The sequence below is a fragment of the Mobula hypostoma genome, chromosome 2, assembly GCF_963921235.1.
Source record: "Mobula hypostoma chromosome 2, sMobHyp1.1, whole genome shotgun sequence".
Lineage (NCBI taxonomy): Eukaryota > Metazoa > Chordata > Chondrichthyes > Myliobatiformes > Myliobatidae > Mobula > Mobula hypostoma.
Window position 1 is genome coordinate 198,362,354 of NC_086098.1, and position 25,327 is coordinate 198,387,680.

At 37.2% G+C, this 25,327-nt stretch overlaps 1 protein-coding gene across 3 annotated transcripts; it reads left to right on the forward strand.

Moving 5' to 3' along the window:
• Positions 1-162: 162 nt before the first annotated feature.
• On the forward strand, positions 163-24,947 carry LOC134342791 (uncharacterized). Of its 3 annotated transcripts, none has more exons than XM_063041369.1 (11): positions 163-472; positions 7,039-7,187; positions 8,984-9,149; positions 9,252-9,347; positions 13,074-13,307; positions 13,390-13,412; positions 13,620-13,744; positions 14,822-16,716; positions 17,341-17,628; positions 23,495-23,610; positions 24,065-24,200. In XM_063041369.1, exons 1-10 carry the CDS (start codon positions 305-307, stop codon positions 23,588-23,590), a joined length of 3,240 nt encoding a protein of 1,079 aa, XP_062897439.1. In that variant the 5' UTR covers positions 163-304; the 3' UTR covers positions 23,591-23,610; positions 24,065-24,200. The 3 variants fall into 3 exon arrangements, with proteins under 3 accessions (XP_062897439.1, XP_062897440.1, XP_062897438.1); XM_063041370.1 differs by having other exon boundaries at positions 17,341-17,559; XM_063041368.1 differs by lacking the exon at positions 23,495-23,610 and having other exon boundaries at positions 24,065-24,947.
• The last annotated feature ends 380 nt before the right edge of the window (positions 24,948-25,327 follow it).

Consider the following 25,327-nt stretch of genomic DNA (forward strand, 5'->3'; position numbering starts at 1 on the left):
CATGATAAAATTTTGTTCCCTTGCGACATGAATGGAAGTAACTTGAGCAGAGTGTTTCTTAAACAAGATTCTAGACTTTCATATATGGGCAATGGTATGTAGTCTTGCAAAACATATGATGCCTGTAACTTAAATTTAAACACAATGACAGATTGAGCCATAGCAAACACACCACAAAGCTCTTAGTTCCATATCTCGGACACAAACATTTTCTTACAGGGAGAATCCAAAAAGCAACAGGAAATTTACATGCTGAAGCCTGCAGTTCTGACTTGAAGTCTTCCTGCAAACTTTGTTCTTTGACATGTCTATCCCAATGGAATACAATTCAATGTACAGAGATTCACAAACCATGGATAATCTGGAGAAACAGTTAATTTGTCCAGTATGTTTGGAAATGTTCACCAAGCCTGTTGTGATACTACCTTGTCAACATAACCTCTGTAGAAAATGTGCTAATGATATTTTTCAGGTAAGATTTAACTGTATAAAAAGTAATGTGTAAAATTAATAATTTCAAGGAAGTTGTCTCTACTCAAGACAAACCCATCTTTGTGTCAAATACCAATTCCAGAGGGAAAAGAATTTTCTTTCTAACTTGAGTATTTCACTATTACCATTCATAATAAGTTCAGAATTTCTTACCCCTTGGCACATTTTATTAAACAGTGCCGGCAGGCCTCCTTATGACAAGCCTTTCAGGATTTAGTTTCTCCAACAATTCATGCTTTCAGCTGCCCATACGCTAGAATTTGTTTTAATACTTAGTTCCTCTTGACTGCACTTAAAAAAAAACTTTCATAGTTGTCCCCTACCCTATTATTACCCTTAGTAATTTGTCCAAATATCTGCATATTTTAACAATTGATGTTCCTATTTATACGCAATTAGAGTAAGCAAATTATTTTGCATTTATTTATTTTAAACTATGCTGAGTTTTAACATTTTTCAAATATTTTGTGTCCCTGGTTTACAGAATGTAATTCTCTTTAGTATTAGTAAAGTGGAATAGCGGGCACCACAATATTCCCAATTACTTCTAGAGCCCTTGTTTATCAGTTGGAGGAGAAAACAAGTATGCAATTATAAATCTGTCAGCATAACCTCTGTGACTGGGACACTTAGAAAAAGACAAAATCACATCTTAGGAGAACATTGTGTTGGATAACATTTTTAATTCATTAAATGTAAATCATAACTTGTGAATTACTTCAATGAAGTAACAGTTGGATGTATACATAGTCTTTCAGAAGATCTTTAATAATATGATATGTAACAGGCTTGTGTGCAAAATCAAAGCTCGTGATTAAAGGAGTATTAGCAGTGTACATATGAAACTGGTCATAAGATAGAAAGCAGATTAAGAGTGAACAGTTGTTTATTGGAATGGAGAGAAGTATATAATGCTGCTCCTAGAGTTTGCTGTTGGGATTCCTGCTCTTTTCTTAAACACTAGTGACTTGAACTTGAAGTAAAATTAGATGTTGCAAACTTGGAAATGTAACTAAAGGTACAAAAAAATGGCACAGTAAGAACCAAAGAGCTTCTACATACTGTGTTTATCCAGTCTGATGTTTCAAATAGTATCAAATTTTCAGTTTTCTTTACATATGACATCTCAGTAATTAAATTTTGCTTTACAACCTTGATTCGAGATCCTTAATAGAACTGCTAATGAAACGCACCTTTGTTTCGTTGCAATCCACATCCAGAATGATTGGACTACTTTTAAATCAATAATTTAAAATTCAATTGTGACTCAGTTGTTAACGTGCTTATCTAGCTCGATGTATACAGAATTTGAGTCCCATTCCAGTAACCTTAAAGGAAAGATCTTGGCTGACATGCCAGTGCAGTATGGAGGTATGTAACTTTTATAAGAGCCTGGCTTTGGATGTGATGTTCAACCAAGATCCCACCTGTTCTGCCAGGTGGGTATAAAAGACCAAGTGGCACAATTTCAAGGCAGAGCAGCAGAGTTATTTCCAGTATCCTGGCCAATATTTATATCAGTCAATGCTTCTGAAACAGACCAGCCTCTGTTCTTACTTTCTGTAAGGACTTGATGTGTGTAAATTTGATGTTGTTTTCTTTATTTCAATAGTCACCACATTTCAGAAATATAATCCTCAAACTGCATGTGGTTCTTTCTGAAATGTAGATGAAAATGCAATACAAATGCAAACTGATTTTTAAAAATGTATTTTAAGGGCTAATTTTGATACCCTGATGAGAAAGAAATGGGAAGTATGCCTGAGAATCGACTCATTCATCAGCACCTTATCACCATGGTAATCCTGGCCTTGCTCTATCAGAAATATTCCATTTCATACTGCCTATCTCTCCCCTCATTCTGTAAATTAAAGCTAACTTTTCTTCTGTTATCCCAATTCTGATGAAGGGTCTCTTACTGCAGATGGTGCCAGGTTTGCTTAGTGTTTTCCACATCTGTTCTTATTTAGTATGTACCCTTGTCCATTTTTTTTTAAAACACTGCCTGCTGAATCCTTTAATTTGCCACTATTATTAATTCCAGGAGTATCAGTACAAGGGCTGGAAATCCATTTAGCTGGTAGTACATGAAAAGGAAACAACTTCTGTTTCTGACAGGCAAACTGTTATGAACGGCACAGAGTCAACAACTTGCATAAGATGAGCATCTGGTGCTAAAGATTGGATTGATGTAAGACCATCCAGGCTCATTTGACCATTACAAGAGAAGCCCAATTGTATATGTCTAATGAATTTGAATGTAGGGATGTAGTTTGTAGTCTAAGGGAACTTTAAAATGTTTCCTTTTGTGTTTTTTTTCATAGATTCATTGATTTGGAGTGTGCTTACCCTTAACCTTTAACTTTGAATTAAAATTGCTAATAGCAAAGCAGTGCAAACTATTTCAGCAGAGCCACCATTATAAATATTATTTAATGGTGAATGTTAAAATTGGGCATTTCTTAAGAGTGAATCACTGTTAGAAATGGCCAGAATCACTTGTGTAGAAATAGCATTCAGCTATGAAACCAGTTTCAACATTTAATTGAATCATGACAACAACTTGCATCTTGATTTAATGAAAGAGGTATGGTGTGGGTCATGTTGATATTGAGGGTGTAGTTTTGGTCAACTGGGCAGAAGGCTATTAAACCAAATGAGATGGAGGTCCCTGGTGGTCAAAACTACCTCCTCCATTACTCCATCCAATTCCAAAATATCTAATGCCTTGAGTTCCTCAAGTATCCTCAAGCAAACCAGCCTCAACTACTTTGATTCAGCTTGGCAATAAGTTCAGAGGTAGGCTCAATGCTGTATAATATTCAGCTCTGTTCACTGCTAACCTATACTGAAATGGCCCAGTCTTAAATATCAGAATCAGGTTTATTATCAACCTTAGCCTGGCATTTCAGATAACAACCATAATACACACCTATCAGGTAATGGGTATCTGCAATAGGCAAGAGCTAGCTTCAACTGACATCAATTTCTTGCTCATTCCCCATGACCAAAAAAAGAACCAGACCAGTCAAAGCAATAGAGGCAAAAGGGGACAAGGTATGATCTGTCCAAGCAAAGCAGAAAATGTCCAACATGTTTCATTATCATTTATTAAGTAGGACACATTCAAACAGTAGTAAAATAGTGGAAGGTTTACTTGGCAGTAGCCTTTGCAGCAAGGCCTGGTTTGGTTTTGCTAGGACCACTTGCCTCCAGACCTCACACGACTTTGGTCCTAAACATGGACTAGAGATGAGATTAGAATGACTGCCCTCAATATCAAAGTGAGATATGACTGTGTATTCATAAAAGGGATGGGACACAAAGGGAAATACTGCAAGTAACAGGAGCTGATCCTTTATCAAAGAATAATGATGTGGCTATTGGATTTTGTTGTAGGAGTTCTTGATGTTTACAATAAGGTCAGAACTAGAGATGCTTGCAGATTGCACAATGTTATTTCAATTCACAATTCCTCAGAAAATGTAACAGTCCATTTCTTCATAAAAACAATTCAGGCATAAGCTGGTAATGGCAAGTAAAATTCTATGTAATGACCATTTGCAAAAAGGCAGAGTCTGACTACTTTTCCTTGATATTCAATAACATTACCAACCACAGGCATCCCACTAACAATAGTGGCTCTACGTAGATAGGAGATTCATCATGAGCCTCCTATCTACTCTGGTGATGAGAACAAGTTAGACACTGAATATCCTGTAGTGAGTGATTTGCTTCCTGATACCACACAGGCTTTCCACCTTTTACAAGGCATAAATCAGAAGAGGGAATGGAAGGAAACATCCTTCTATATAACTGGACCTTCTGCAAGACTTGTAAAGGGCAAAGCAGCCCATTTGATTAGACACTACACAAAACATGTATTGCTTCCACTGTTAGGTAACATGGCTAGAATGTGTCATTTGCAAAGTACACTACAATTACCCATAAACACTTGCAGCACTCCCCAAATGTGCAACCTCCATCTGCAAACCACTAAAGGGCAGACCACTTCCCCTCTCCACAAGACTTGGAAACACAGAACCATCCCTTTTATTGTCTGGATCTTAGAGCTCCATATTCAACTGCATTATAGGAGATGCTTCACTAGAAGGAGTGCAACAATTTAAGAAGATGGTCTTCCACCACATTAAAAGAGAATTAAGAATGGACTTGCCAAAAGGAATCCAAGGTAATAAATTAAAATTGTTATTAGTCTTTCCCATAGCCACAATGCTTAAATCTAGAATCACAGAATTCACATAGAAAAGTGCAGTCATTGGAATGTCCAAAAAATACTGAACCGAGCAATTAATTTGACTAGTGCTGCAGCCTCTGGACTCTGTGGTAGGACTGACCATTGTCAATGTGCAGCACACATGATATCCTACAACAATTCCCCAGCTTTTTTAACAAAAAACTCATCTAAAATGGCTCAGAACTGAGTAGCAGTGGTGTCTAAGAATGACATTCTTCTATTCACACAAGTTTACGTTGAGATCATATCACTATTTCATCATTGCCATTAGATTAATATTCAGAAATGCTCTTCAGAACCTTTCTGACACCAACTTCAGTAATTCAAGGTTGGTAAAGTACAGTTAATAAATGTGACTTTGCTGTATTGTCTACATCACAAAATCAAATAAAAGAATACTAACACCCTTGGGCAGAAGTTGCGGGAAGGAGAATCTTGGAAATGTGAGCATATGGGGATGGGATGTGCAGAATCACTGGGTTGAAAACAAGGGGAAAAAAAGTTGTGTACATTGAGAGGAGAGCCTATAACAATCATCTGGGGAATTATCTGAAACCTAATGGAGTTTTTGTATTTGGAGGAAAGCAGCTTTTTCTGATGGTTCCTAAGATATAGCAACAAAAATCATTGTATTGTTTGCAAATATCTACAGCTGATAATAAATATCAGTACTGTCATTGACAAAGAAGGATTATCATTATTTATTCATTTTCCAACCCTTCAAGATGTTCCTCAGGTTAAAGACAATTTGGTAGATTGAGAATTAGTAAAAGATGTTTCACCATTATGACACAGTAATTAATATTCTATGGTTAAAATAATTAACATGAAATATTACTAGTAATGCTATTCACAGATTCCTTGATTACTTTCCAGAAATGATTCAAATTATACATGAGGTACAGATTCCCCCATTTCCTTGTAATATTGAAGTCACTTTTGCTCACCTATACACAAGGTAATTTACACTAATTGTTTAACCTACCAACTAGAACCAAGGGAAACTCATGACATGGATTACTTTCCAGAAAGGACTCAAATTATACATAAATATTCTGCATTTCCTTATAGCATAGGAGTGCCATCTAACAGACCAATTCTATTCCACCACTGAATTTCCCCGTAACATTTCTGTCCCCATTTCATAATCTTCCCTCTGATTCTTCTGCTCACTTACATTAGAGGCAATTTATACTAATAGTTTAAACTACCAACTGGAACCAAAAGGAAATCCACGTGGTCACAAGGCAAGAATGCAAACTCCATACAGACGGAATTGAAGGTTAGGATCAAACCAATGTCATTGGATACAAGTGGTTTCTATGACAATAAATTCAACTTTGAGGAGGTGTGTGAATTGGGGGAGATGAATGCACATTCCTTTTCTTTGTCCAGTTAGCATCATGCATTAGGGACTCCAGACCCTGGTAAAATAAGAACTTAAGACTTGGGAGTAGATTTAGGCCATTTTGTCCATTGAATATGTTCTATCATTCCATCATGGCTGATTTATTATTCCTCTCAACTGCATTCTCCTGTCTTCTCCCTGTCACCTTGACTTCCTTGCTGATCAAAAACCTATAAATCTCTCCTTTAAGTACATATGCACAATTACTTGGTCTCCACAGTCACCTGTGCCAATAAATCCCACTAATTCATTTCCTTCTGGCTAAGGAAATTCCTGCTCATTTCTGTTCTAAAAGGATGTTCTTCTGTTCTGAGGCTGTGCCCTCTGGTCCTAGACCCCGCCCCCCCCCCAAGGAAACTTCCTCTCTACATCATTCTAAGATAAGTTTCCATGCAACCTGTTTGCACTGTATATCCCTTTGATTCTGCATCACAACAGTCTTATTCCAGTATCATTGGCATAATCATAACTGAGTCATCAGGCAACATGTATATTGATTCTTTTTATAGCATCATGACTCCATATATGAGCAGCTTTGTATAGAACAATTGCATCAAAACTTGCATTCAGGCAAATTTGTAATTCTAATTCAACTTCCTGTTTATTTTTTGCTGTCACTTGACAGGCAGCATGTATGACTCATTCGAGTCTCACTTAATAAAGGAACTTGAGAATTGGACCATTGCACTGGAGACATTTCATCATAATTTATTTGCATAAAAAATGTATACACTTGCACTTTAAGCTTGTGGATTACTTCTTTAATACAGCACCAGCAATATGATTTTTGCTATTTTGTGTTCTGTTCTTTAAATTTGGTTCCTTGGTGTCTGAAAAATGACTTGGCTAATGTAAACTGATATTTTTTTTCTGTTGAAAGACTCGTGGCACAGCTCTGGGCTCAGGAGGTTGTTTCCGATGTCCATCCTGTCACCAGGAGATTATTCTAGACAGACATGGAGTTTATGGACTACAAAGAAATTTATTGGTGGAAAATATAATTGACATTTACAAACAAGAATCTCTTCGGTAGGTTATGTTATTACACAGCAGAAACACTGGAGAAAACTGCTAAATGTTTGCAACAGTTAAACTAATGATGCAAGCGTAGTTTTGTTTTGTACTGTTTAGTACAGCAGCAGAATTTTTAGGCAATAGTTTTGGTATCAGATTTGTAACCTGTAATGATGGAGTCAATTTTGTAACTTGGAATAAAATTTATGCAGATTTTTTCCAAAATATATATGGACCAAGTTGTGCTTAATCTACGCTGCCACGCTTGCTCTCTCCCCACACTATTCCCACAGATGTTTTTACATTTCATGGTCCAACTTCTCCAAACAAATTTGAGATGTTCCTGCCATGAACCCAACCATATAAGGGGAATCATTATAGAAGTGCGGTCTTTTCCCCAGGGTGGGGGAGTCCTTAGAAGAACTTGGATAGGCACATGGAGGAACAGGGCTTACAAGAAATGAGCTGAATACAGGACATTGGAACTAGCTGGGTGGGCACTGTGGCTATCATGCACTCATTGAGCCAAAGGGCCTGTATCCATAGTGTATTGCTCTGAATCTGACTAAGTATCACGTGTGGAACAGTCTTGTGAACACTGATTAGGCGCTAGGCAGAAGATCCCAAGGTCTCAAACCATATGCCCTAAAGCCTTTAAAAAGAGGACTTGCTGTCAATGGCCACTCAAGTGATTTTTAATGCTACTTGATCAGAGACATGTAAGAATTCTTCCAAAAAGAGTTAAATAATTAAACATCTTAGAATCTTAGATATTAATTGTAGGTATTAAAATTTAAGTAAAATTATGAAAAGTTTCTGACCTATTTTTAAGGAATGGGGTGTAGTGAGAAGCTAGGAAATTTTGTACTTGACCTCTGGACTTAATGAAAGCTCTAGTGGCAGACCAGGACATCACACATACTGGCCTTCAACTTGCATTTAATTTCTCCACTATATTACATTACATTGCATGTATACAGACTGAAAAGACAGGGTGTCAGGGTCCAAGGCAAGAGTCGATTGTGCTTATTATTCTCTGCAATGGTCACTCTTCTCCCCATGAAGCTGAGGCTATGAAGACTGCCCCAACTGCAATGCTCCGTGCCTACTAATATGATGAAGTGATAATCTGGACTTTGGGTCTACTCCGGGCTATTCCAGGGTTTGGATCTGAGGACTCAGTTTTGGTTCAGAATGCTGTTGTTTGCTTCAATTGTTTGCATGATTTGAGATTTTTTTTTCTTTCTCTTGCACACAGAGTGTGGATCTTTTATTTTAAATTTTACTTTAATTGGGTTCTTTCAGGTTTCTTGCTTTGTAGCTACCTGTGAGCAAACAAACCAAAAGGTTGTGTAATTTATACATTCTTTGATAATAAATGTATGTTGAGTTGTTGAAATCAGAGCCAAATCTGACATGTAAAGTGGTTCACTGAGTATCTGCCCTGCAAAGCCAGTTGGGTATATTCCAGGTTGGTGTTGCAGATTTCATCATTATAATGATAGTGAAAAATGTGGACAGATAAACTTGGAACTAACTTTTTAATGTTTATTGTATTCAATTTCTACTTAACCTTTCAATATTAACTTCATACGTGGTTGAACATTAGTAAAATAGTGTACAGTATGCTGTTTAGTTTGCTGTCAGTGGCAAGAGAATTATGGTAATAAGTGGCGTTAATGAGAAAATGCCAGTTTTTTTTATTATTAACCATGAGCATACTCAGTTTAATTTTTAATGAATTTTGTTGCATTTTATAGGCCAATGGCAACAAGTAATTAGATCAGTTTTACATAATTAATCTGCCATAGGTCCACAGCAAAACCTGAACAACCGACATGTGAAGAGCATGACGAGGAAAAGATTAATATATACTGCATCTCCTGTGAGACACCTACCTGCTCATTGTGCAAAGTATTTGGTGCACACAAGGCTTGTGAAGTTGCTCCTCTTCTAACTATCTACAAACAACAAAAGGTGGGATACATTTTAAGCATTTATTGCTCTTGTCATTGAATAATTCATGGTGCACAGCAAAAATTAAATTTACAGCTGATCTGTGTTACTTTTGTTTCCTAGTGCAAACTTGGTGATGGAATTGGAGCACTTGCTGCAACCAATGATGCAATTCAAACATTTATTACTCATCTAGAAGAAACAAGCAAAATTATTGAGGTAATAGTTTATTTAAATTAGTCTTCTAGCTCAGGCAAGTTTTGATGTCTCGTCTATGAAAATGAAACAAATGAAATTGAAGCTGTCTCCATTGTTCCAATATGGCTGCACTTGAAAGGACCAACTCCTCTTCCAACCAAGCCAACTGTCAAAATAAGAATGAGCGCTAAACTGATCTTTTTTGTTACCAAAATGTGAGACATAAAGTGTTTAATTTATAGTTGAACCTTGCTGGATAAATAATGTAATGCTAATGTCACAAACAATTTACAACCTACTATTATAGAGTAGGAGGTACTTAGGTCTCATATCACCAGCCTCAGGCTGCTATTACACTACAACCATCAGACTACTGAGTCAGCGAAGATAACTTCATTCACCACTTCCACTGTCTCTATGATCTAGAGATTCATTTTCAAGGAGTCTTTACAACTCAAGTTCTCAGTATTATTTTTATTTACGATTGTCTTGTTGTGCAGTGCATATTGATGTTGCTATTTGTCTGGATAGTTTATTATAAATTTTTATTCTATTTTTTCCAATAAATATGTGCAAGAAAATGAATCTCAAGGTAGTATATGGAAATATATATGATTTTGATAAATTTGCTTTGATCTTTGAATTTAATTTTAGGATCAGGGGAATATGCTGCAGGTATGGGTATGAAGTTTAATAAAATCTAATTATTATTCATGCAAAGAGCTGTTAAGCTTTTATAATTTTTGCAACCAGAATAGTTCATAAATTGCTGGAATTCTCTTCAACTTAATAAATGTGATTCTTTGAAGGAAGAGATCAGAAAACCAGGCCATCACTGACAGTGCAATGTGACAAATTGTTGCTGTTGACTTCAGAATTCTTTTGATGAGATTACTGATTCAAGACTGAGTTCATGCAAAATGAATATTGGGTTACAGAAGTGAACACTAGAGGAGATTGTGGTATAGATGAGATTTTCCTTAGTAGTTGGGAAAGAAACAGAGGGGAGCAGAATCACCAGGTTGGTTTAAAATTAGATTTGAAGTTCAGCTCAAGATCTGGCAGAAAGTGAATATAACAGTGAAGGATAACACTTTAGTGAATGAGAACTTCAAGATGAGAATAACCCAAAGGATAAGGTCAATGGCACTTGAATGAAGGTGCATGGGGAACTATGCTACAGAACTAGTCTAACCACTGGAGTGACGGCTAGAAAATTTATTTGCAAGTTAAAGTCATTGAGGGTTAAGAAGTCATACAGTAACACGGCTGAATGCAATGATGAGACTTTGGAACGAAAGCCACTGGAAAAGTAATAAAACTTCATGCAGTGAGAATTGCAAAATGGTAGATGAGGTGATTTTGTAAAGATAAAATATCAGAGAAATATAGGAACATGGAGCTGACTAAATGTGAATCAAATTGGTGCTGTAATGCTTTCATTGGGACAAGATGCTGAAAATAATGGCTGGATTGTCCTCACAGTTAACAAGTGATGCAAAAAAAGCAGCTATGGCCATCTACATTGTGCCCTGCAGTGGGTTCTGAACTTCTGCATCTGCATACTGCAGAACAAATGGGAATCCACTGGAGCTTCAGGTGTATGTATATTTGATCTTGCTGTCTGCAACTGTTTACCAGTGAATACTGGGGCATTCTCTAATTAGCTAAGCCCAAGGCTCAACTTTTCTTATCTGGTGCCTCAGATTTACACCAGCCTTAACTGGTGCACTTAGTATGGCCTCCTTCCTTTGAATAGGATGATTGACCTTCCTTAAAAAGCTTAGACTGAATAAGATTCTTTATTTCAATTAATTAACTAACATAAGTTTTATGTTTTCAAAATAAAGTTTTGAAAAGTCAGAAAGGGGTATGGCATTCATACTTAATGGTAGGATGTTGATGAACCAGGAGACCTAAAAGTCTTAAGTCCATGGTTCGCTGAAAATGGCAACACGGGGTGACGAAGAAGATAGATCACATGCTTGCCTTTAAAGCTTGAGACATAGAGTATAAAAGTTAGTTCACTCTGTTGCAATTTTACAGAACACTGATTTGACTACACTTGGAGTATTGTGTGCAGTTTTGATCACCATACTGTTATTGGAAGGATGCTGTTGTGCTGGCGAGTGCCGGGAAGAATCACCAGGAAGTCTTCTGGATTGAAGAACTTTAAAGAAATTGATAGTCTGGGCTGGTTTCCCCTGGAGCATGAGGGTGTAACCTGATAGTACAAAAGATCGAGAGGCCTAGCTACCATTCTATTCCTATACACCTTGCAAAAGCGCTCCAGCAGTGCACTGGGAGCTTGAAAGTGAGGCCCATGGCAACCATGAAATAGTGGCTTGCATCAGTGTCACCTGACACAAGAGAAAGTGTTTCCATGGAATGAATTAGAATAAGTAGGGTACCTCAATGATTAGGATTCCGGGCCAGTTGGACCATTGTTCCAGACATAGGAGTTTGAATCCCAATAAATCAGCTGAGGATTTCATGTTTTCTGGCATCAGATCAATGCCAAATGGCTTATTTCTATGCTGTAATGACTCACTAGATATGCCCAGGAAAATGATATCTATATTTATCCTGGATGTGGCATTAGGCGAAGAAGGTCTGCCTTATTAGTGAGTGGACATTTACAATATGTACAAAGGGATGAATTACAAGAGATCAACTATGGGCATAAAATAGTGGAAAAGGAGCAGCTGAGCATGGTAGTCCAGTTGTGTGATGGGAGAAGGTAAAGGGACCTTAGAGTAACTTACTTACTGCCCTTTAAGCCACTGGAATTTAGGGCAGCAGTGAAGGTTGTCAATCTCTGGCAGTGTTCAAGGCTTCCTCCTTCATGTCAGTAACTTTACTACTACCAGTCATGCGAGTCCCAGGTGGAGACTCAGGAATATCATTGCACTCAGATGTAGAAAGAGTCTTCATTTCTGTTTCAGTAACAGATTTGTTTTACCAGTCAGGGTTGTTATCCCTGAGTTGAACCCCCAAAATCTAATGAGCTGACCCTACCAAGAGCCAAAGTATAAAGCCCTGACTCCAGCCAACATAGCTCTCTGTGTCACTGAGGCACTCTAGCCTCCAAAGCACAACAAGATTGTGACCTTCTTGGAGAAAGTTATATGGGAGATAAGATGAAAGCTTGAGGAAAAGGGTTAAGAAAGCATGCTGGAAATAGAGAGATGAAAAAGTAAATCTGCCCAGGAAACCACCAAACAGAACTACATCTGTAATCAATAACTCTGATACCATTCCTTTAATTCTTTATAGCATGCTGTCACTTCTCACTTAAACCAATTTTCACCTACCTTCACTTTTGCTACGTTTATGTTGCTTTAATTCCAGGTAGTTCATATACAAATACTGTACATAATTACCTCTTGTGTAAATGTTACATAACTGTTGGCAGGAAAACGTATACGTACCCATGTCATTTAAAGTAAACTTTAAGTTTATCTATGAGTGCAGATAGAAGTAGACCATCCACAATAAAAAAAGGCAATCCACCAATTTGTAATCTGAGTTTCCTTTCATAACCAGGTCTCAGCACATCATCCCAGATTAATAATGACCAAAATAACACAGATGATTTGTTTCAGTTCATCAACCATTCTATTGAAATGTTAGACTAGCATAATCAACAAGAATATATCGAAGTTGCTATTCAAAGATGAGATTGCATAAATTGACTTGCATAAGTATGTACTTCCATCAATCTACTAAAACCATTCTGTTTTTCAGGACAACTGTAAGAGCCTAAAGCAAACAATATATGAAAAATTTGATTCCCTGTTCGCAGTTTTGGAAACAAAGAAGCAGGAAATGATGCAAGTAATCACTAATGAACAAGATGGGAAAATAAGCCACTGCAAATATTTGATACAAACATACAGTGAGCACATAGGATCCATGTCCAAGCTTGTGGAATCCGTGCTGCAATCAATGGAGGAACCCCAAATGGCAGTCTTTCTATGGGTACTAAACCATTACGTTTTGTTTTGATATTTTTCTGCAGGGAAATTCCTCAGTTAATATTCAATTTCTTTCTTTTTTTTAGAATGCAAAGATGCTGACAGCAAAGTAAGTACCCAAAGTTTAAAAAAATTTCAAGGTATATTTATTATCAAAGTACATACAGTATATGTCACCATGTAAAATCCTGAGATTCATTTTCTTGCAGGCATACCTTATAAATCCAATAACCACAATTGAATCAATAACTATTTAATGTGTAACAATTGAGGAACCTACCATTGACCCAACTGGTGAATTTTCTTATATGATTAGAGTTTCAGAGGCCACTGGAGCAACAGTTATTGAAGAACTAGATCATGATTATGAAAATATGGATCACTATAATATTGATCTTGAGAAAGAACTGAAACTGCTACAAACAATTAATTTCCTTGAAGGTAAAGATACATTTATTCTTATAGAAAATAATTTATATTAATCTTATATATGTTATTACCCAGTTAAAACATACATTAAAATATAAAGCAAATTGTCAAAGTATATTAACAGTAGATCCCTATGAGATTGCCCACACTGGAATCTGGATGTTATGGTAAAATGGGACTATTATAACCCATTTCATCATAGATGAAATTTCCTGTAATTTAGCTGGAGATTGCCCACTCTCATAATGAGAAATGGAACACTGAAAAATCAATAAATCCAACAGAAAATTACTGACTTTCTTTTTTGATACTTTCTATTAAAATTGTGTAGCCGTGTTCCTCTTTTATAAAATGTAAGGCGCCTAAACTGTTAAAAAAAAATATTTGCTTGAGACTGTTATATAAATGAGTAAGTTACCCAAGCTATTGATTTAAGTTATGAGGTAGTAATGGGTTGCTGGAAATATTGAAATAAGTGACTCATCTAATTCCTTCCACTTAGGGGTAAATTGTTTGCTAATTCTCAAACATCATAGCTATCATGGGAAACTAATTAGTACAAATTTAATCAAAGAGAATCAGGCTGGCTCAATCTATTGTTAACAATGTTGTGATGACAAAGCTTATGTACAAATATCTGGGAATAGTTTGCTCTAATCTTCTAATTGATTTGGTAGTCTATGGATTACAGTAGTCATAAACCATAATTTCTTTAGGACCACAGCTTTATGCTGTTTTTTTTCCTGCTTGTTGAGCAACTGGGTCAATTTGTTGGAAGAAATTAATGATGAACCTTCTCTATTTTTCCTGAAATATCAGTAAATTCTGCTCATATAAGTAATTTTTTTCCATTAATCAATCCAATTTTTACTTTTCTCATTAAAACTAATATCAATTTTTTGAAAATCTACATCAAAAGTTCTAAGTATTCATATATTCAAGCAGTCAAAGATTATTAGTGATTTTTTTTTGTAAAACAAATAAAAAGTGCAGGTACATAACTCTTATGTGGTACAAACTTTGTTCTCTTATTAATAGTAGTTTATCTGCATTTTATTAAGTACTAATGCCAAGTTTATTGGTTTAAAGTCAAAAAGAATTCAGAAGTTGAAGAAGCTGCAGCAGGTGAGAAAGAGGATAATGAAGTTGAAGCTAAGCTTTCTGAACCTTCTGCTACTGAAATTTCAGAAGTTTTTAGTGGAGCATCTGCCAGAGCAGAAAACCTTTCTTCATCTTCAGAGCCTTGCACTGAACAATCTGAAATTATGGGTGAAATCCACGATAAAGAAAATCGCAGTGCTGAACACTGTGGTGTTGTGGATGAAGAGCAAGGTTCTGGAACTTCAGGTGTCGTGGTTTCTGCATCTCAGGATGACCCCAGAGAGAAGCCCTCCAAAACCGATGATAAAGTGTTTGTAAAGGATGAGCTCAGTACAGAGTCCAGAGGTTCAGAGGATCAACAGTTTTTGGATGGTTCTAGCATTGAGTACTTCAGTGCTATTGATGAGATTGCTGAAAAAGGAAAGCTTAGTGCTGAGTGTTCAGGTGCTGGAATTGGAGTTCAATACAATGAAAACCCCATTGCTGTTTCTCCCAATGTTACTGAAATCCCTGGGGCGGAAGCACCCATGGCCATATTCTTTGCTCTAGATAAGATCTCAGCAAAGGATATTTTTAGAGCTGAATGTAATGATGCCAGTACTGAAGCTCCTGAAGACCAGATAAGTATTAAGTCTTCAGTTGCTGAGACTGATTATCTTGAAAGGAATGAACCCAAAATAGAGTCTTCATTTTCTGTGGTTAATGTCTCTGAAAGCCATCCCAATGCTCAGCTCTCCATTGCTGCGGATGAAGGTTGTGTTCAAGAGGAACATTGTGCTCAGTCTGAGAGTGCCTGGAATGAAACTATTGAAGATCACCGCAGTGCTGAATCTTTGGCTGCTGTGGTTCGTACTGTTGAAACCGAGTACAGTCTTGAACCTTCTGTCTGTGAAGATGATCCCAGAGCTGAGCCTTCCCCTATTGTTGAAGGTCTTGTGCAGGAGGAATCTGATGATGCTGGGTTCAAAGCTCCTGAAAGTAAAGAGTGTGGTGTTGAGTCATCAGGTTTGATGGTTCATGCACCTCAGGATGATCTGATGATTGAACTGTTCACTACTCTGAATGAAGTTGATAGACCTGAAGAGAAAGTATCCAATGTTGACTCTTCAGGCTCCGTGGTTAATGTGCCTGAACTCAGTTCTAATGTTGAGTCCTCCAACAAAGGGGATGGTATCCCTGAAAAGGAAAAACTTGACTCTGAGACTTCAAGTGTTCAGATTTGTGTCCCTGAATTAGAGCCCAGTGCTGAGAACTCCAACACTGTGAATGAAGTTCCTGCAAAGGGAGGCCCCCATGTTGTGTCTGTCGGTACAATTAATGATGTGCCTGGAAAGGAAGAGGCTAATACTGACCCTGAAGTGTCTGCTGTTGAAATCCTTCTCATGGAAGAATCCAGCACTGCACCTCCTCCAGTTAGTGAAGTAGTGGCTGAATCTCCAGATATTGTAGACATGTTTCCGGGAATAAAAGAATCAAACAAAACACTATGTAATGTTATAAATGCCACTGTTAAAATAGAAGAAAGCAATGCTTCTACACCAGAGACTAGAGCAGCAACAAGTAAAGAATGTATTTCCACAAGTCCAAATCAAGTATCTGAAATAGAAATATTGATGGATAAATCTTCAAGTGCCATGAGGCCAGAAACTATGATACAGGAACTCATTGCTGCACCATCAGGAACTGCCGATGTCAATGCTTCAGTGGTAGAGCCCATCACTGCCCCTTGCAGAGCCTCTCTGGAATCAGTAGTGGCATCTCCAGGGCCTACAAGTGGAATCTTCCCAAGTGGTGAATCTTCAATTCCACTTACAAATGTTGAGACTGGTAGATCGACACAAGAGAGAAAGGATGTCATGCTCTCTGAAACAACTGCACAACAGGTATGTATTTCTAAACCACGTTAAGTTATTTGATGTAGGTTTTACAGATAGATGTTGTTTAGAACGAATTAACCTGAGGCCATTTTGAAAATGAATTTGAAAACTTTGTCTTTACAGATATAGTAAAGATTTCCAACTGCCTTTTGTAATTGTCTGTGGCCTGTTTCCCAGTGATTGGTTTCATTTAGTCCTCCATCCGCCTTTGTTTCTTCAATTATGGAAACACCCACATTATCCTGTTCTGAAACCATAATCTCTCAACAAGTCTGCATTTAAGTTCTTGATACAAAAATTACCTATTTAACAATATCTGTATATCCTTGCTATTACTAGATGTACATTTTTCCTCATGGAAGGCTTTGAAATATGTTCTATTTTAGAGTATTTGCACATTTAATCGTGGTTGGCAATTCTTGTTGGTGTTCATTGTAAAGCTTCAGTTTTTGCTGGTTCAAAATACAATCTTACTTTAAACTTAGGCCTTGTGTTAGTCAATATACTACTATATTCTATAGAAGAAACTACAACTAAAACTAATTGTGTGCAAGAATAGGATAAAGATTTACTGTTATTATTGATAATTGCTAATACTTTGCCTTGTATTCTTAAATTTGGTCTGCCAAGGGTAAATCATTAAGTGGAAATTCCGATACTGGTGATTTAAAAATGCCACAAGAGCTGGCAGAGGTTGAAGATGATACCAAATTGTATCCTGGTTGGCACAAATGTGGATCCTGGCATGTTCTTAAAACGACCAAATTGGTTTCAAGTCCCAGCCCAAGTGCTGCATCTCATGATCTATCTGGACCATCATCAGCGACAGAGAATCAGACACAGCCCGAGGTCAGTTGTGCTGCGACTGTGATAAAAACACCTGAATGTGAAAACACTGTGTCACCACCCGCAGCAAAGGTCAGTAAAAGAAAGAAATTACCTTCTAAAGGAATGATCACTATAATTTGTAGAATTAGTTTCCCATTGCATCATACATCTTGATACCAAACTCAGGCTTTTCACTTGTTAAATTTGTCTGAATTCCTAGCAACAAAGAGCACAACTTGGTTATGAAATCTTTTATGTGACTCAGGAGTACTTGAGGAATAATGTAAGACCTAAAAATTGTGTTCCTATTAAAATAGTATTTGGAACAAATCTGCATTTCTAAAAAGAAAGCCTTACATTTATAAAGTACCTTTGCCTGTTTCACATCATCCCAAAGCACTTCACAGCCTGTACATTCGTTTTGAAATGTAGTCGGGATTGTAATGGATAAAAAGCCAATCTTCTGCACAACAAGGTCCAACAAACAGAACTATAACAATGGTCAGATAGCATTTAAATTCTGGCTTACCTCACACACAGTGGAAACTTGTCTAGCTTTAGGCAATAAGGAGTTGGAGCATTAATTAAATTTAAGAGTCGCGGGGTAATGATACAGCTCTGTAAAACTCTGATTAGGCCATAATTGGAGTACTGTGTCCAGTTCTGGTCGCCTCACTATAGGAAGGATGTGGAAGCATTGGAAAGGGTACAGAGGAGATTCACCAGGATGCTGCCTGGTTTAGAGAGTATGCATTATGATCAGGGATTAAGGGAGCTAGGGCTTTACTCTCTGGAGAGAAGGGGGATGAGAAGAGACATGATAGAGGTATACAAGATAATAAGAAGAATAGATAGAGTGGATAGCCAGTGCCTCTTCCCCAGGGCACCACTGCTCAAAACAAGAGGACATGGCTTTAAGGTAAGGGGTGGGAAGTTCAAGGGGATATTAGAGGAAGCTTTTTTAATCAGAGAGTGGTTGGTGCGTGGAATGCACTGCCTGAGTCAGATACACTAGTGAAATTTAAGAGATTACTAGACAAGTATATGGAGGAATTTAAGGTGGGGGGGGGGTATATGGGAGGCAGGGTTTAAGATTCGGCACAACATTGTGGGCCGAAGGGCCTGTACTGTGCTGTACTATTCTATGTTCTATCACAAACACATTATCATGATAACTTGTATCCTGGGATGCCATAGTATTCTATTTAGCCAATAACATTTTGCCAGCTAGACACTTGAAAGTTTTCTGGTTCATATTAGGCTCCTATTGAGGGGTAGTGGGTGTAATTTGAAATATTTTCAATTCTTGCAAAGCAGATGGAGCCTTGTTTGCTCAGACCATGCTATAACCAATGCAGTTCCCATCTCATGGGAAAATAATTCTTTACTTGTTGATAATTTCTCTAGCCTGTAGCAAGAGCTGATCAGTGGGTTAGCTTCTACATACAACTGCTAGTTAAAAATAAAGTTGTGTGTTATTTTTCAAAATTTATGAATTGTAGATAAATCTATGAATTTTGGCTTTGATTTAATAGTAGTATCAGAAGCCAAAGGATTCAAGCCCAGTTCCAATATTTGAAGATAGTCTTCAGTGAAACTGGTTGATGCATGGAAAACATAATTTAAGAAGCAGTATGCGTTAATAATTTAGCACAAGGAGCATGAGATGATACATTTTGGTAGGAAGGATGAAGAGAACATTAACACGAATCTTTGAAGGTGGCAAGTCAAGTTGAGAAGGCTGTGTGAAGCAACAACTAAATCGTAAAGCTCATTGAATCTGTTCAATTAAATTACGGTTGATGTCATAGAATCATAGAACACAGAATCAGGCCCCTCCGCCCACCAAGATGACAATAACAATCAAGCATCTATTTATACCAGCCATTAGTCAATTTTGTCCAAGTCAGAAGGTACTCAATACGAGATCTATTCCTCCACAGCATTGGTGTCAAAAGCACACAGACCGATAAGAAAGAAAATTTACTAGGAGGAGGAGAGGAAACTGGTTCTGCTGTTTGTAGGCACACATAACTGTTCCTGAACCTGCGGGTGAGGGACCTCCAACGTGATGGCAGCAGCTAGAAGAGAGCATGGCCTGGGTGGTGGGCGTCCTTGATGATGGGACCAGGCATTGGTGTTTCCATACCAGGTCATGATGCAACCAGTCAATCTACTCACCACTGTGCATCCATAAAAGCTTGTCAAAGTTTCAGAATCTTCACAATTGTTTAGGGAAGTAGAGGCACTGCTCTGCCTTCTTTGTCATGACACTTGCATTCTGGACCCAGGCAGATCCTTTGAAATGATAACACTGAGGAATTTAAAGTTACTGATCCTCTCCATCTTAAATCCCCTGGTGAGGACTGGCTCATGTACCTTCAATTTCCTGCAGTCATTAGGGTTATCCTTAAATCGGGCATCTGTAACCCAGGGACGGTTGTTACTTAAATAATCAAAATGACAAAATAGTGCGAACTTAAACAGAGTGCTGAAGTTGAGAATGTGGTTAATATTTGGGGAATTTGGTGCATAGGGGTGAAAGGTGTTGATTTATCCCTATACAATTTTTATAGTATACAGAAACATAAGGCTTCTGCGTACTACAAAATATTTACTGGTGTGTCAAGCAAGTTGGCTTTAATAAACTTTTTTACAGTTGACTAAAATGTAATCATTAACACAACAGACTAATTTTTAATTGTATTAAGCAAGAAACTAAATTGCAAACACACAAAATCTTTAAGTGAATATATTAAGTAAGATTTGACAGGGATGGAAGGTGATTGTAGCTGCAGCATATGGGTTGGGGCGGGGCTGGTCGTGACATCATTTTCCAGAAACTGCATCAATAGTAAGTGCTTGGAGCTCAGTTTCTTATTTCTCATAACATAGGAGAAGGCCACCGAGCCACTGTTGACTCTCAGAGCAACCCAATGCATCCCATGCCCTATAACCCTTTCCTACATGCTCATCAACATCACAACCCCCACCATTCCTCCTCACCCCCACTGACTCACAGACCCAACACTAGGGGAAATTTACATTAGGCCGAGTACAGCAGATCAGGGGTCCCCAGCCTAGCGGCCTAGTAGGGCATGCTTTGCGGCCTGGTAGTTGGGGACCGCTGCAGTAGATTACTAACCATCAGAAAATGGAGTACTCAGGGAAAACTCTTGCAGTCGCATGCAAGTTCCATACTGACAGTAGCTAGGTTGCTGGTGCCTTTGTAGCCGCAATTTTAATCACTGTGCAAGTTGTTAAAGCTGGATTTTGAGTTAAGGGGGTTTTGGGAGGCATGGTAGCGTAATGGTTAGCACAACGCTTTACAGTACTAGCGACTTGGTTTCAATAACCGCCGCTGTCTGTAAGGAGTTTGTATGTTCTTCCCGTGACCACGTGGGTTTCCTCTGGGTGTTCTGGCACCATATTCCCAAGTGCAAAGATGTACTGGTTGCTAGCTTGGTCATTGTAAATTGCTGGGTTTAAATGGGGGGGAGGGGTTCCTTGCTGATGCAGCTTGAAGGGTCTATACCACGCTGAAGCTCAATGAAAAAAAGAATTATTGAACATTCAGAAGGAGTAGAGTTACGTGGGTAACTTGATCCATGTGTCGGCTACAATGTGATTAGGTTGTGCTCTGGATTTGAGTAACAGTCAGGGATAGAAGAATATAAATGCCAGACTGCCAGGTATGGAAATGCAAGGTAGAACTCTTTCCACCAGGTATGAGATTCTTGCTTACCATATGGATGTGTAAAGGACTGTAAGGAAGTTAGGCAATCTGAACATAGGATGATGATATAGAAAGCCATTCAAATAAGGAGAAGGATTAGGAGTGTAATTGTTCTGGGGAATAGAGCAGCAGGGATTGACATGGTTCTCTTTGCTATGGCTGAGAATCCTAGTACTTGAGTTGCCTACCAGTTTCCAAGGTTTGGGAATTATCCTCAGAGTTGGAAGAGAAATTGAGATTGCGAGTGGAAAGGTGGATGGAAGATGCAACTGTCATGGCCAGTGTAATAAACGATAATGTAGTAGGGCACAAAAAACTGAATATAATGTCATCTGATACATTAAACTGCTGAGGAAATTGTGTAGGTTGGGTAGTATCTGTTGGGTGGGGGAGGGCATGGAATTGTCAACATTTTGGGTTGAGACCCTGCATCAGTACTCCTTTCTAATCCTACCCAAGAAACTTTGAGCAAGGAACCAAACTAAAACTTGGATTCTTGGAAATATTGTCTGAGCATCGTATAGATCGGCTTAGGTTTGAAGAGACCAGAAGGTTAAATGTGATACTCAAAGGGTGGGATGGGCAAAAGTGATTTTGATTTATGGGATAATGGTTTTTTACTTGCCCCGATACTGATGCCATTCTCAGAATCAGATTTAATATTACTGGCATATGTTATCAAATTTGTTGTTTGCAGGAGCAGTACTTTGTAATACATAATAATTAAAACCTATAAGTTACAATAATTATATATTAAAAATTTAAATAAGTAGTTCAAAAATGGAGGGAAAAGTAGATAGTGTTCATGGATTCATTGTCCATTTAGAAATCTGATGGTGGTGGGGAAGAAGCTGTTCCTGAAACATTGACTGTCCCTCTTCAGGTTCTGGTACCACCTCCTTGATGGTAGCAATGAGAAGAGAGTGTATCCTGGATGATGAGGGTCCTTAATGATGGATGCTGTCTATTACTAAGGATTCAAACAATAATTAGTTCTGACTGAAGATCAATAATTTCAAATACTTGCTTATTTCCTTGCACTGCATATATTATCTAGTGTCCTGAGTACTCTGTTCCATGTTTTACTTCAGATATCTGCCATTAGTATTATTTTGTTTTTAATTTTTCAGCATCTTTGGCATCTATTTGATCTAATGCATGAGCCTCTGCTGATATATACACACCTGGATGCACAAATTCATTTGCTTCTCTGCAGTTCCTCATCTGACCTTATTGAGAAACTATATTAATTATTCCGCCAGAGATCCAGAGCTGAGAGCTACACACTTCTCCATGTTCAATGCCTCTGCCCTGGGTTAAGTCAACTTGCTTAATCGATCTGTGCTTCTTTGTGATTTCCTTTTTCAAATCATACTGCTTCCTGTTTCTCTTGTGTTGCTGTCACCTCCAGACATGGATGTACAATTCTCTATTTTTAATCCAAATTATTACAATACACAAGGAAAAGCTGAGGTGTTAATGCAAATACTAAAGAAAAACTTCTCCCATGCAAGTTTGTTGTTACTCTGTCCCCTTAACAACTTGCCATCTAGTTAGCATGGCAAGGACTTAGATGAGACTATTGACATTAAACCAGATGTAATTTTCGTAATTATTATGGCCTTGGAAGGAAATGGCAATTTCAAGCATTGTTATTTTGGGGTAGATGGTCCTTTCCCAAATTCCCAAGTATTTTTAGAGATTTTAAATAAGTTCCATTTTCTTTCATCTGATTCAGTGCTGATTCACACCATATGCTCATTGTTTTAATGCCAATTACCAAACTCAATGGCATTCTTAATGCTGAAGATGGAATTAATAAACTGCCTCTTACAACATACAACATGTTATCTCAGGATGGCTATATGCTTTAATAGACCCTGCATTAGATTTAAAAAAAAACTGTTTTCTATTCTTGTCTGGGATACAAGTATGAAGCCAAAGACTTTGTTGAAAGAATTTACAAGAGACAATTCAAACCATTATATATTTCTCTAAGACTGCTTGAAGAGCAATTTAATGGAAAAACAAATTAAACTGTTTGTCCACAATAACTGAAAAAAGAAAGGAAAGTTTTAAAATATAGGAGACCAATATGTTTACATTTTAAAATATTTTCACATATCGAAGTGTGTTTTTTGATGGAAGGATTAAACAGTCACTATCTGTCATTTGTCTTTACTGCAATATATGTAGTACTGGTCTGTTATTCTTCAATAGGCACTAGGCTTCTGCATTTCTGTAATGGCAATGATGATCATACTTCTCAACCTTTGGAATAGGATTGAATTCATGGCTTGTACATGGAAGGGTTGAATGGACTTTTAATGAAGAAGGTAATCCAGGAAAATTATTCCAAATTTTTAAACAAATCTTAACTAGCAATGCAACAAATATTACTCTTATTGGACTTCAGAAAATAAACTGTTCTGTCCTCGTTGAATGTTAGCAATTGTTGTCTAATGTTCATGTTACTAATTGGAAAAAAATGTCCTTACCGTTTCTCATGTTTAAATATTAATAAATGTTTCATCAGCATCATTCCATGCTGCAAATTTCACATAACTAGCAATTTTAATACATTAAAAGATGTGTATTGTTAAGCCATATTTGATAGCTTTCAATATGGATGTTAAGATACTAAATATTTTGTGTATCTGCTTTTGTTGATTTGATATCAAATAGTTTATATTTCAGGAAGTTAATTTCCTTGAATGCAGTAGTATTTATATATCTAAATTGTGCAGGCTTTAAACTTTTCTTGAAATTGCATTGCTTTCTTCCCCCCAGATGGAAAGCCTAAATTCTGCTACAGAAACCACTGTGCAACCAATGGCAACTCATGAACTGAGCACAACTGACTCTCCCCGCCATATTTTTTCATTTTCGTGGCTGAATGCTCTTGCAAAGTAGGGAAGTGGAAGAATCTCAGTTGCTGATTGTGGAAGCATTAAGTGGTGACTGTTGTCTCTGTATTTGTTCCCTGAAGTGACATCTGACCTTAATAATGAAATCATACTGAAGAAAACAGCTGGTTAAGAAAAGCATAAACTGAAGCAGGATTAGACCATTCATTTGCTCTCTATTGTTACACTAACCAATAAGATCATGTCATTTTGATCTCCATTGTATCTTGCCGTTTTAACTCTATATCTCTTTATTCCTTTAATATCTAAAAATATCTTAATCATTATCTGGAATGAGTTTAGTAATGAAGCCTCCATTAAAATCTTGAAAACAAAGTTTTAAAGATCACTACCTTCTGGAAAAAATTCTGTCTCAAACCCATCTTGAATGGCCAGTCCCTTACTTTACGATTAAAGAATCTAAACACCAACTCTACTTTCAACTTGTAAGCCCATTAACAATGCTGTATGTTTCAATGAGGTTACTTCCTATTCTTCAGATCTTGATAAAGGGCCAGATTGCTTTATCATTTTTCATACAGCAGACCTTCCAACCCTGGAATCAGTCTGGTGAATCATATATGGTAGACCTTGTCCTTATTCTTAAGTAAAGAATGGAAAATTAAACATGAATTCTCAACAAAGCTATGTGCCTTTTGACTTTCATTTGTTATAAATACATTATCAAAATGAAAAGCTACATAAGCAAAAGACCGCATGCTGCTGAACCTGCATATTTTTCATTTTTTCCACAATAAAACAATTATTCACATAATAAAATGATTTATTTATTGAGTACACAATTTCTTTTGTTAGGAATGACAAAAACATTTGATATCCCTGAAGTAGCTTGTTTGAAAATACAGAATTAAATCAGAGCCACTAATTCAGTCATTAATATAGACATGTCACATTGCTACAGGGATCTCAAGATGATAGAAGGTTTTATTTTTCTTGATATGAAATTCACAACACAAATGATCTGATCCACTCAACACAATTGCTTGTTCCAAACCTTTCATTCTCTTGCCTTCATTAATAAAATAAGTGATAACTATTTGGAAATACGTATTTTATTTTTCAAAATCTTTGTGTTCGGAATTATTCATCAGTGATTAAGAAGAAACTTAGTGGAAATCTCTGGAAT

Bases quoted from the DNA above. Each gene is read 5' to 3' on its own strand.
- LOC134342791 (XM_063041368.1), top strand. From the start codon at position 305: ATGTCTATCCCAATGGAATACAATTCAATGTACAGAGATTCACAAACC. The intron at 473-7,038 runs GTAAGATTTAAC...TTCTGTTGAAAG, and splicing joins GTGCTAATGATATTTTTCAG to ACTCGTGGCACAGCTCTGGG. The intron at 9,348-13,073 runs GTAATAGTTTAT...TCTGTTTTTCAG, and splicing joins AAACAAGCAAAATTATTGAG to GACAACTGTAAGAGCCTAAA.